Source organism: Lutjanus erythropterus, chromosome 13 (assembly GCF_056507025.1).
Source record: "Lutjanus erythropterus isolate fLutEry1 chromosome 13, fLutEry1.hap2, whole genome shotgun sequence".
Classification (NCBI taxonomy): domain Eukaryota; kingdom Metazoa; phylum Chordata; class Actinopteri; order Lutjaniformes; family Lutjanidae; genus Lutjanus; species Lutjanus erythropterus.
In genome coordinates, this window is record NC_139329.1 from 18,627,936 (window position 1) to 18,640,823 (window position 12,888).

General features: G+C 39.3%; 2 protein-coding genes across 2 annotated transcripts; both read left to right on the plus strand.

Annotated features, from left to right (window-relative positions):
* Positions 1–3,657: 3,657 nt before the first annotated feature.
* On the plus strand, positions 3,658–5,790 carry LOC146316434 (uncharacterized). Its single transcript, XM_084734402.1, has 3 exons — positions 3,658–3,849; positions 3,965–4,067; positions 5,192–5,790. Exons 1-3 carry the CDS (start codon positions 3,746–3,748, stop codon positions 5,555–5,557), a joined length of 573 nt encoding a protein of 190 aa, XP_084590528.1. The 5' UTR covers positions 3,658–3,745; the 3' UTR covers positions 5,558–5,790.
* A 2,938-nt stretch (positions 5,791–8,728) lies between these two features.
* LOC146316435 (uncharacterized) lies at positions 8,729–11,403 on the plus strand. Its single transcript, XM_084734935.1, has 2 exons — positions 8,729–8,887; positions 9,765–11,403. The coding sequence occupies exon 2, from the start codon at positions 9,772–9,774 to the stop codon at positions 10,669–10,671; it is 900 nt and encodes a 299-aa protein (XP_084591061.1). The 5' UTR covers positions 8,729–8,887; positions 9,765–9,771; the 3' UTR covers positions 10,672–11,403.
* Positions 11,404–12,888: the final 1,485 nt, after the last annotated feature.

The following is a 12,888-nucleotide window of genomic DNA, read 5'->3' on the forward strand; positions in this document are numbered from 1 at the left end:
TTATCCACTGGATGACCCTCACAAGGCCATACAGTGTATTCTTGTGATTTTAACAATAGTCTGAAATATTAAAGGGCTCCGCCCTTTGATGGGCACATTTTCTGTCTGTTTAGCTTCCTCACTGCCAACTGACAGAGAGATTTGCTGATGTTAAGCCATAACCAATTTATCCCTGCCTTTGCACTTGCCTCGGTCATCATCCAGTGTCACACTTATCTTTCCTGAAAAGAATAATGCACAGAAAGTGATGTGCTTTACATTTGTGAATCAGTAAAGATGTTGCCTAAATGTAAACCCTCACCCCCCCACCAAAAAAAAAAAAAAAATCACAGATTAATGTAAACAACCACGTGGCTGCTATGCACATCATCAAACAGTAGACGTACATAAACACAGTGACTATGTTGTCTTTGACTATGACTTTATACTGGGAATAATTGGATCCAGTGCATTTAAAATCAAAGCCAAGTGGGAGCTACAAGACTCCTTAAAATTAAAAATTACTGCGCATGTCTAAACATTTGAAACTCTCTGTCCATTGTGTGATGTGAAATAAGAAAGAAGGTTTTAGTGATATCAGTCTGCATCCGTGAACATACATGTGCAGCCATAAAAATGCACACATATGCACTAATATAATCCTTCTTAACATAATGAGATGATATTATGTATCTCCCAGCGGTGTAGTTTTAGTGCAGGGTGTAAGCGGGTATTCAAAGTATGCACACTTACTTTTTAATAAGTCAGTATTGAGGATACCACAGCTGATGCACACTCAGTAGTGACATGCAAGTCAAATGTATTTTCCTAGGATGGCAAAGGCATGACCCACCCTACTCTAAGTCATTGCCTTTGCTGGTCGGGTTGGTTAAGTTTAGGTATGAGGAATGATGACTGGTTAGGGTAAGAATATTTGGGTTAGGGAAAAATTAAGAGTATACCCACTTGTTCATGCACCACCACACCACTGCTCCCTCCTAACAGACACAGACACAGTAACACCATTCCCTTCGTGACCAAACATCTTCATTCAATTTAAACATTCTGCTCCTCCTAAATCTCACTCTCTCTTACACCATATGGCCAATCACAACAAGTGTTTCTTTGACAGATGGCCAATGGTAATGACCCTTACTCAAAGCAGGGTTAAGCCCAGGAAGACAACTAGAAGATTAGTCTCACCAATTAGGGCCCTCAGGGTAAGAAGAGGAGGCTGTGGAAAAACAGAAGAGAAACAGATTAGAAATTATTATCTGAACTTTCCTGACCAGGTTGTTTATATCCAATTCAACTTATGACCGCCATACAATAGCTTTTCAACATCTGTATAGACCCTATTTAAAATGTTTGCATAGATTGATGTGTTTTGCAGTTTTAAACATCACTAAAATTGCTTCATAACAATATCCTTTGCAATTTAAAAAAAAAATCCTGACATGAAACATGAAACCACAGTGCTGCTGCTCTCATGTCAGTAAGTTCAGCAGACATTTTGGTCATGTTTGACCCACAAATTCAGCAGCAAGTCAAGCAGTGACAAGCTTTTCTCCATCAGCAAACAGAAATCTTCTTAGCACGGTCTGATCTGTGGATGTGGCAGAAAGCCTGGAGGAGGATGAGTTCAGTGCCACTTACGGTTCTTCAAACATTTTTTAACTGTATAAAACATTTTTTTTTTAAATTGTTAATTCATACTTTATTATTTAATAGACATACATTCCAAGTTTTGATTTCTAGTAGCAATTTGTTGTATAAAAAATGTGTCTCACTGTTGCACTATTGAAGGAGATTTGTTTAGGACCTTCACGGGTGTGTGTTTCACTGGAAACCAGCTCATTCTTTTCTAATAATTGGTGGAGTTTTTAATTTTCCAGTGGTGTTACATAAAAAAGAAATAAGCTATATGAATGACAAAATGGAAGTCAGTAACACAGTTACTTTTCAAACATGCCTCTGTTGACATGTTAGAAATAATAATAATATGGTGGGAGATTTTGAGGATTTGTTTTTTCATTTGACACCAGTACACATCTTCTGATTATGTGTCGTTCCTAAAATGCGCTGAACTTGAGAGCTTTAGGGAAAGTGACATTGTGCGTGCATCTGGCTGTTAACATGCTTTTCGCCTTGGGATTTTTTTTCCCTTCCTTTTTCCCCACTTTTTAATTTAGTCAAATATACAAAGCTGGTATTTGCAATCAAGGCCTAAGCACTTGTAGGAAGGGGCTTTAGAGACATAATTAAAAGGCCTGAGTGAGAGACGGCAGCTTTGGGTACAAAGTGACAGAAAGTGAGAGTCTGATACAAGGCTGCTTTGAACATCAGAGATTGAAAGAGGGTGATAAAAGGCCAGAGAGGGGTGAAAAGAGGGGAAAAAAATGTGCCATGCGACTAGACTAACATGGATTATCTGCCATCGGCCAGAATAAAGCACACAGGGCTAGTAGCCATGGGTGCTTCAGGATGTCCTCACATAATCAAAATGCATTTGAACAAAAAAAAATACATCAAACAACTTCTATTATTTGATCACATCTTGAAAAGAAGAGGTGCTTTAACAGATTTTAATAAGCAAGAAATATAAAAATAATATCCCCAAGGTAGAAAACTGCAGATAACCACAAGTGACAGCAAATGTGGCTGAGCTAAGATGACAAGCCAGAGTGAGAGATGTGAATTTAGATGATCAGACTTTGCAACACAGTTTTAATTACACAGCACAGAACTGCAACCCTGATTAATTCCAACAACAACAACAACTGCACAATAAACTGCACAGTGCATGTGTGTGTGTGTGTGTGTGTGTTTGGGGGGGGGGGTTATGTAAGAGTTCGGGTACATTTGTAGGAGATGTAAGTGAAAGTGGATAGAGATAAAGATACAGAGAAATCATAGTTAAATTTAATTAATCTATTCTCACATGTACACTAAAACTAACTTCAGTTCAAACTCACAGAGCATTTATTTCAAATGCCATGCAGAATTAGCTGTTTGTAAAAAGCTGAAGAGCTTTTTCTATCTAATGGACTGGCTGAACCCAATATGACACAATACGCTCATTGTTAGAAAACAAAAAATAGCTCCTTTTATTACAAAATTATCTGTATTTTAAGTAGTGTTAAAACAAAGATCTGACAGTGAACGCTGAATGGGACGGGGACGGACCGGGTCCGTTATCACTCAGCTCTAGTCGTTGACTAGTTGTGCGCTGTGAGCTGTAACGCCTGAGTTTGACCACTGGGTGGCGCCAAAGCACAGTCTTGATGTTTTTAATGACGTGCCTTTTTTTCTTCTCCTCTATTCTGCATCTTCAAATAACAAATCGGCACTCTCATTCCAAATGCATCTAACAGAAGCAACATGAATCAAAACACTAAAACAAAATAAACAAAGAAAACAAACCCAAATATAAATAATAAATGAAGAAAAAATGAATAATAATATAACCGGGTCTAGCAAATTACGAGTATTATAAGAAACAAGCATTGATAAGACAAACACACGGGTGTGCAGAGGTTGTCACGTGGCCACAAAAGGGTTCAAACCCTTAGATCACCAGAGAAGATGACTTCCAGATGACGCCACTGTGGAGTGGGACGTACCCAAAGACTCATTCAGTGGTCACGTGACTTCCCCACACACTACTGAGTGTTTGTATTTCCCATCCACACAATGGTGGAAAATACCGTAAATTACCTTTGTGCAGATGAATGCACGACTTTAAGTTTTGTTCAGTAGAGCCAACATGTCAGACAGACACCGGGCGCTGCCGTCATGGATGGCGAAGAAGGAGGAGAAAGTGAAAGAGAAGGAGCCGCTGAAAAGCAGGAGAAAACGGAAGACGGCGAGGTAGTTAACGTGGAAAAACAACCCCAACAAACAAGACAAGGTCTCTGCTTTATGATTCAGTTAGAGGCCCTTCAATCGTGTTGACTAACAAATACACACTGTACTGTGTTTTCAGGGCTGCTTTCTACTGCATGAATGAGAAAGAGCTGGTGGAGGCAGCGGTCTCTTATCTTACCAACACCGCCTGCGAGGCTGTGTCTCTCTTCACTGACCGAAAGGTGGCGTTGTTTCTCTCTTTTTTAACATTTGGAGTCTGTTAATATACTGGATGGTCTAAACCACCAGTCTTTGATATACAGTGGTGCAAGGAGTCAAATGTTTTACTCAAATAAAAGCAGAAATACCATAGTCTAAAACTACTCTGTTACTAATAAAAATCCTGAAGTAAATATTTTAAGTATCATCAGCAAAATGTACTGTAAGCATCAAAAGTAAAAGCGCTTACTATGCAGAATGACTCCTTCCACAGTGTTTTTTTTTTATTATTATTATTTTATTGTGCAATAATGTGATCACAGGACAAGTGGAGACGAGTACAGGGACACGTTAACAGCCAAAAGATCTTCTGAAAGTAGGACAAAGACAAACAACAAACACAAAGGAGACAAAAACTAACTTGGGAATACAAGATGTGTTCAGACTGTGTTCAGTCCTGATGTGTGTGCTAGGTGTGTGCACGTCTAGTGTGTGATTAGGATACTGGAGTGATGAATGATGATGGGTGGTAATGCAGGATCTACACATGACACCTATATATTGTATACAGATATCCTCCTCCTGTTTGTCTAAAGGAGAGACAAAGAAGGAAGTAGGAATTTGCGAGGTGCAACAAGCACACCTGTACATATTCAATATATCATAATTAGTGTGCTATGGACAGTATAATAATAAAACACCTTTTGCTGTGTTGTTCTATTGTTCTGTTTAACTAACAAATACATTCATAAAAGTATTTTAATGTTTGTAGCTTCTCATTGTGAAGTGAATTTTAGATGTTTGTAAATTACTGGGTAGATTACTGTAATACTGCATCATATCATATAAGCATATCATGTTTTAATGTAAAAAGTAATTAGTAACTAAGTAACGAGTAAGTAGTGGTGTAAAAAGTATAATATTTACCTCTGAAATATAGTGGAGTAGAAGTATGAAGTAACAGTAAATGGAAATACTTTGAGCTTTTATAATTAAAACAGATTAAATTAAAATCATTATACTTAAATAATCAATTATATTTTGATCCTTGTTGATTAATTACATGTACAAAAGCTTACAAAAACACTGATATCACTGTACAGTGCAACACATTGTGTAAAATATGAGTGGTTGACTGTCCACACAGGTTGAAGACACGACGGTAGACGCCACTGTGAAGATGAAGGCAGACCCTGCCCCTTCAAAGACAGCAGTAAAGCCGGGGACAGAGGCTTTAGAGGAGGAGTCCACAGACTGCGGTGATGCAGAGGAAGACGTGACATATGTTTCAGAAACAGACTTGGACATTACAGAGGTGGAAACTTTGCCGTACACGAAGAGCCCACAGCATCAGGACCCTGAGGTTCAGAGGTCAGGACCAGCTCAGGATCGTGGCGGTCTCATAAATGTCGGACTGGAGGCTGAGAAAAAAGAGGAGCACTCGCGCACGCCAGCAACTGCAGCCGAGGAGGATGATGCCTTGCGGCTTGTGCGAGAAATTTTCTTCACCTGATGAACTAGAAAGGAAACGTGTGCACTGAGCCATGTAAAATGTTTGCACTAAACAGAACATATTTCTTTGAGGGGAGTGCCACACAAATTACTTTTTTTTATTACTTATGAATGTGCAAAGCTTCTCCATAAAACTACAAATTGAAGAACTGATCTTTAAAACATTGTCGCTGGTGGATGGAAAGATTGTCACCCATAATATACACGTTTTTTCTCCTGAGAATGAGATGTAAATGTCACTGCATACCTTGCTGAGAGAACTCAATTAAGCATCTTCACAAAGTCTCAGTATTCACAGAGCTGCTATATTTTATAAGTATATTTTACATCCCACTTTGTCACAACTGTAGCAGTTTTTTTAATTAAACCACAGATCACTGTGCAGTTGTAATGTTACAGCACAGCACCATAGAGGTTTAGTGGTTAGATGGATACGTGACTATGAGTTAAGCAGCGAACACTTGACACTGAGTTTCTACTAGATCACTGAGTGCTATACTTCAGCTGTGTACCTGTGGCCTCTTTTCAGGGGGACAAACAAAATGGCAATTTACTTACATTGATTTTAAGATCTGAACTAACTTAACTGAAATATCATAGGACATACACTGACATTTGAGTGTGAATTGCTGTGTTCACCAACTACAATATTAGTGACCATATGTTCACTAGATACTGTAGTTTTTCCTACTTAAATAAATGAGGTTGTTGTTATTTGTAAATACGTAGGGTTTTTTTCTTGTGTCAAAACAGCAACTGTCAGCACTGTTAGTTTCACTCTGTTAGTCTTCTTTCTGTCCCATCGCTGACGCGCGGGTCAGTGCAGTCACGATAACCAGCTGAACTTCCACACCCACACAGATGTAGAACCAGAGAGTCATGTTTTCCCAGCTCACATACGCCAGATTGAGTAGCAAAAAAGTTGTAATTCCAGTCAGGAAGAGCGGGATCGATGCAGCCTGGCAGGCCAAGCTGCACCGAAGGACTGCACTGTCATAGCCATAAGCAGCAAACAACATGGCCAGCAGGGCAAAGGCCACAAGCACCACTGGAATGTACAAGCCAAGTATAACCACTGGTGTAAGGATGTTAATCTTTATCTCTTGCTCAGCTCCCTCGACAAGACTCCTGTACAACTTGTCACAGGACAGTTCACCATGTGGATTTTTTAGACAAAAGAGAAAGGGGCTGATGAGGATGTCGTTGGAGAGGATGAACACACCAGCAAAAACCATCTGGGAGATTAACATCTGGATGAAGATGAACAGGAGAAACGCTGAAATCCAACCAGAACAGCCTGTGGGTCTCCTCACAGACGAAGCAGCTGTAACTGAAGCCATCTTAACCCCTGACCTGTAGATTTTCAGGTTGACAAAAATCAACACAAGCATTTAATTATTTGAAAAAAAAAATAACCATAAGAATTGTTAATATGTACAGAATTTCTGTACATACTCACAATTCTTACGATTATCTCCTTCTGTAACAGATAAAGAGCATGTAATGGATATAAATTGCAAATAAACACAAGATTTCTGCATGAATTTATGGCATTACCATCTGTGTGATCTTCAAGAATCAGCCTTGCATGAGACGGTTGTCAACAGCTAAGCATAACAAACCTGCGTTAGCCATAAATGTGTCATGGATTTATTAAACCTACAGTAGGTCAGCTGATCAGCATGTTCTGGCTACTTCCCCGGAAACAAGAAAACATTACATTTTAACTAAATGAACTGTGGTTAATGTTTAAATAACTGGATTTCATTAAAATACAAATATCTGTTTAAAAACCTCTAGTATTATTTTTCAAAAATGATTTAGTAGAAACCAAGGTTATTTTAGTTAACACAAACTAAACAAAAAACTGATTAGAAGGATTAATGGCACAAGTAAGAAGACATAATATGTGTTTTTGATTTTGGGGTAAACTGTCCCTTTAAATTTTGCCCCAAATACCCCCATGTTAAATAAAAATAAACCAACTGTAATAGTGAAACCAGCAAAAGCGAAACAAAAACTAAACATTTATAAACAATAATTGAACTGAAACGAGCAAACTGGAAAATACTTGAAACTCCATTAAACTTCGTTAAAAACAAAACATGAAACAACACATATCAAATAAAAAAAATATATCAAAAACTAAAGACAAACACAAAACTAGAGGCTAATAACTCTGGTAGTGTTTTGAAAAATGACACCGGTGTAGTTGGCTTGTCTGATTCATGGCTGGATATTACATTTGAGTGAGAAAAGACTAATGCATACTTGAATTTTGCGTTTTACTTACGTTTATTTACTGCGAGACAAATCGATGGTCACCGTAAAGAAGCGGTATGTTGCAAGAAACGCGCATCGACCCGTGAACGCGCTTAACTTCAAGTCAGCTGATTAATTCTGGCAACTTGCCCGTGTCACAGTACATTTAAATTAAACAGTACATTTAAATTAAATGTACTGTGGCCAATATATAAGTCATTGGATTTCACTGAAATACCTACATAAATTTAAAAAGCTCTAGTATGTGTTATTTTGAAACACGATCAAGAAGTTATAAAGGTTATTAATAAAGGTAGATCAGTAGGACTGAACTTGTCATAAACGCACCAGCAAGATAGTTGACTGTTTCATTCCGGGGGCGTGAAATATTGACATTTTGGGTTGGTAAAGTGAAATATTACGCAAAATATTAGACAGAGAGACAATAAGCCAAGGCAAATACCTCCCAACCACACACACTTCCGCTGGTTCATAAGTGATGACTCAGGGATATTGTTTCTGAGTCAGTGTTTATTTTATTGAGGAAAATGTCGGTTATTGTGCTTTTGACTAAAGTTAAACTAAAAAAGAAAACACTGAAAACTAGGAGAATCGATTCTGTGCCACCCCCATATTACGATCATTTAAAAAACAAACAAACACTGAAATGAATAAAAACAACAATAAAACTAAACATTTTTCAAGTCAAATGTGCAAACCTAAAGTGATATTTTTAGATAGTAAATACGTAATGAAAATTAATAAAAACAGACCCTGATTCATGCCTGTTTAATTGAGAAATCACAAAAGCGTAGTTTAATTTTGCGTCTGACTTCGGTTTGTTTACTGCGAGTCAAATCGACGGTCACGCTCAGGAAGTGTAGTGGTTTTTGGTTGGACCGTGAACGCGCACTGGGCGTGAACGCGCAGCAGAGTTTACAGGACTCGCTGCCCCGCTGGTGAGCACTTCAACAGACAGCTTGACGTGCGGACTTCTCCAAGTTGGAAGTAGGAGATCATCTGAGACTTTATCTACTTTTACTGCAAAGAAAAAAAAAGGATTCTAAAGGTTGGTTTCGGTGTTTTTTTTTTTCTTTCACTGCACTTTACAGCCGGAGCTGTTTTTACTTCTGTACATTTTGTTTAGTTTTAAGTTTAAGCACGAGAAGGAGGCGGGGTCGTTCGCAGGAGTTTCTTTGTTCCTTTTGCTTTGACCAGCAATTAATGGCAATCAACGCAGATATTGTTTGCTTAGATAACAATTATAACCGTAATTAGGTTAAATAATAGAATTGGACTGAATATTCAGGGTTCTGACAGACAGCTCAACTGGAACAAGGTGTGGTTGTTTTCCAGAAGAATTTGAAAATGCAAAAAAAAGGGAAACCATAAATTGTAATTTTCCTTTGATTTAGGGCTGTTACATGGTGTGAGCTGGCAAACCGTCTTGTTTGCACGTCTAAACTTGTCCACAAGTTATTGCTAATTGGGGTTAAGACCTAAGAGGTGGCATGCGGTGTGAAGCGGGTTAGAAAGAAGGAATCAATCAAACAAATGCTTTAAATTACCTTTGTGCTCTCCAGAAACATTCACCATATAGACATGCTCAAATCCCCAGACACTATACAGCACATGCTGTACATGCAGCCCGTGTAGGCTACAAGAGAACACGATGTACCATAACACACACGCTGGAATATGTTTTTCTCAACCAGTTCAGTTAATCCTGTCATGTTGAAGAAAGTTTCTCTTATTTGCTTTATGTTGTTTTTTGCATTCTTGAACAATTGCATATTTTTTTATTTTGAAGAATAGCAACAGCTCTAACTCAGTATACAATGCATGCACCAGCAATCGTATTGAGCTGAAGAAAAGACAGAAACCCTCTTAAAGAATAGAGTTTGACATTTAAATTGATTTTGTTTTCATTTTGATCTTCTGTGCAGGTTCATCATGGGAAACCGATTTAGCAGCACCAAAAGGCGAGACGCCCCAGCCACCAGTGCTGAAACTACTGCCCCTGAACAGAAGACTGCAGAGGAGCCAGCAGTAGCCACACAACCAGCAGCAGACGCTGGGATAACGCAGACTCAGGAGGCCGTTGAGAATCTAGATGTGGTGGTGGGGGAGACCGTGACACCGGTGGCATCTTTACCTCCAGAAGAATGTACATCAGAGTGTAAAGCAGCTGAGGCTCCTGCTGAACCAGAGCCTGTGGCAATGGAAACCCCAGCTCCAGTCGAACCTGAGCCTCTGCTCTCAGTCAGCGAACCATCACCTCCAGAACCAGAACCAGAACCAGAACCCGCTGCTCCTGAACCAGAACCCGCTGCTCCTGAACCAGAACCTGTTGCTCCTGAACCAGTTCCTGAACCAGTTCCTGAACCAGTTCCTGAACCAGTTCCTGAGCCAGAGCCTACCTCAAATCCAGAGGCAGAAGTTGTTGAGGCAGCCCCTGAGCCCATCCCTGAATCAGTACCATCCTTTGAGGCTTTGGAGCAGCAGACAGACATGATTACCCAAGAGTCTCTCCCTGAGCCTTTGATCGACCTGGGCGTCCCTGACGCAACTTCTGAGCCCGCAGACGAGCCCGCAGACATTCCCGTGAGTGAGGGATGCCAAGAAGACAGTCCTGAGGAAACATCAGAATCTCTGGAGAAGCCGATGGAGGTGGAGGCCGCAGGGAATTTGGTGCAACTCGTGAGTGATGTCAACGAGGAAAGTGTAACCGAACTCCTACAGGACTTGGAGCTGAAGGGAAATGACCTTGTTGCTGACCTCATTCCGACCGATGACAAGATCCCAGGTGACGGTCTCATCACAAACATGAGCACTTCCGCTGAGCTGATGTGAAGAGGATTTAATGAAAGAAGTAAATGGATATTTTTTTCTGTGAAACCCTCGTAACCCTTTACATGAAATCTGAAAGAATCACAGATGCAATGTCTTTTTACGCCTTAAATGGTCTAATAAAGGCAACCAGGTATCTCTCTTTCAAAACAATCCAATGTGCCAAATGAACTCTGGAAGACACTGATGTCTTGTCATACAGAAAACACAAAATAGTCCAACATATATGTTTTTCATACATTTATAAAGCCATCGGGTGAGTGGGTGAGGGGTAAAGGGGCTCAGAGAGCACAGGGGACATGAGTATACTGCAGTGTATTGTTAGACAACAGAGATCTTTCTCTATGCAAACTCAACAAGACTCAAATAAGAATTTAAACATGTTTCTTGTAGGGACTTGAAGAAAAGGGTGACATTGCTATATAACAAAGAAGTGTAAAAAAAAAAAATAATTTTCATGTTGATCAAGTACAAAGTAAAATCTTTCTTAGGTGGATATGGTGGTGCAAAATGACAGGCAAGGGACAGTAGCAATGCAACCAAAGATGCAGACAGTATATGCATACCGCTACTAGCAGGATACAAGGGTCCAATCAACATTTTATGTCATGTGTGGACCTTGCAATATTCCTCTAACAGGTGTGGTCATCATTTTATTGTATTTTCAATACAATAATGGGATTTTTTAACCCAAGTAGTGGCTTGCTTGTGAAAATAAAAATATTATTCCCCATGTGTTATGGTCATGGTCATGTGTTTCTTTTTGAATTGTAGAAATATTATTAAAGGTTGGAGATGCTATGGATGTAATTGAGGAAAAACTAGCAGAACAAGATCAAAGCAAGCTGATGTTTATAATTAATTGGCATTGAACATTCATTAGCTGCAATGCTACAGAGCTACTGTACAACTACTATAGGCTCACACCATAACACACCAGTACATGTATGGGACACAGTGTACACATGGTAATCAGATTCCAGGCAACACAGACAGGCCATGTAAGAAAGACAGTGCCTTCTCACAGTCTCGTGGGAGAGAGGACGAGAGGGGAGGGAGGAAAGAAGAAGGGGGGGGCTGCAGCCACATTCTTTCCAGAGGAAGGAGGTTTTCGGGGGGCCTGGGTCAAAAGTCTTCAGTGTGACTGCGTTTCAGTCCATGAGAACTCCGCTCCTCACATGCCTCTCCCACCACACTCCCCCTGCTGCCCTCACTGCATTGCTATCCCAACATCCTCACAAAGTAGTCAGTGGATTGGTATGAGCGGCCACTTCTTCCTGCCTAAGAATGAAACTTAAAAAAATAAGAAAGAAGTAGAGTTTTCAGGTGTTTGTACTTCACTTGAGTATTAAGTTTTCTGCCAACTTTTTACTTTGCTGCATTTTAACACAAATATCTATACTTTGTACTAATTTCATTTATAAAACAGACTTGTTACTTTAGTTTCAATGCATTTGAGGGAAATTACTGATTATTTTTCAGGGTTGAACAATAAGGATTGCCCACTTGCCCAGAGCAGGTAAAATACAATGTCAGGCAAGCAAATCTGGCAACTTACTTGTCTGACCGGGCAACTGGTAAAAAAGAATTAAACTGTTAAACTATTTTGATAATCAATTAATGGTTGAAGCAAAACTGCATGCAGACTAGCAGAAAATGCTAGAAACTTATCATATTAAAGAGAATATGTCATCACCTTAGGCTTTGAAAAACTGGGATGGACATTTGTCACTATTTCTGACATTTTACAGACACTGCAGCTCTAGAATAAACAGTACAAATAACTAAAGTCTTTGTTATTCAATAACAGCTAATAAAACAATTTGTTTTGGGACAAGTAAATATTGACTTATAACGTTGAACTCTGTTAGTATTTTGCATAATTGTGCGCCACCTTCCCAACATCAAGACTGATTTGAACATACATGGATGGGATAATAACACACAGAGAAGACGATTCCTCGGTGTATCCATCAGTGCACGACGGACGTAGCATAACAAAAAACAATGTAAAAGATGTAACAAAACAGAGGGAGACTCGACCATGAAGAAAATGGGAGGTTCTGTTAGCATTGCACAGACAGCTTGTAGAAATGTCCCTCAGAAGGCTACTTTTTACTTTTATAATGTGAGTACATTTCCGAGCCTGTACCTTTTCACTTTTACCTGAGTATAGCAGTTAAATTTGAGTGTCTTTTTGACACAAGTATCTGTACTTCT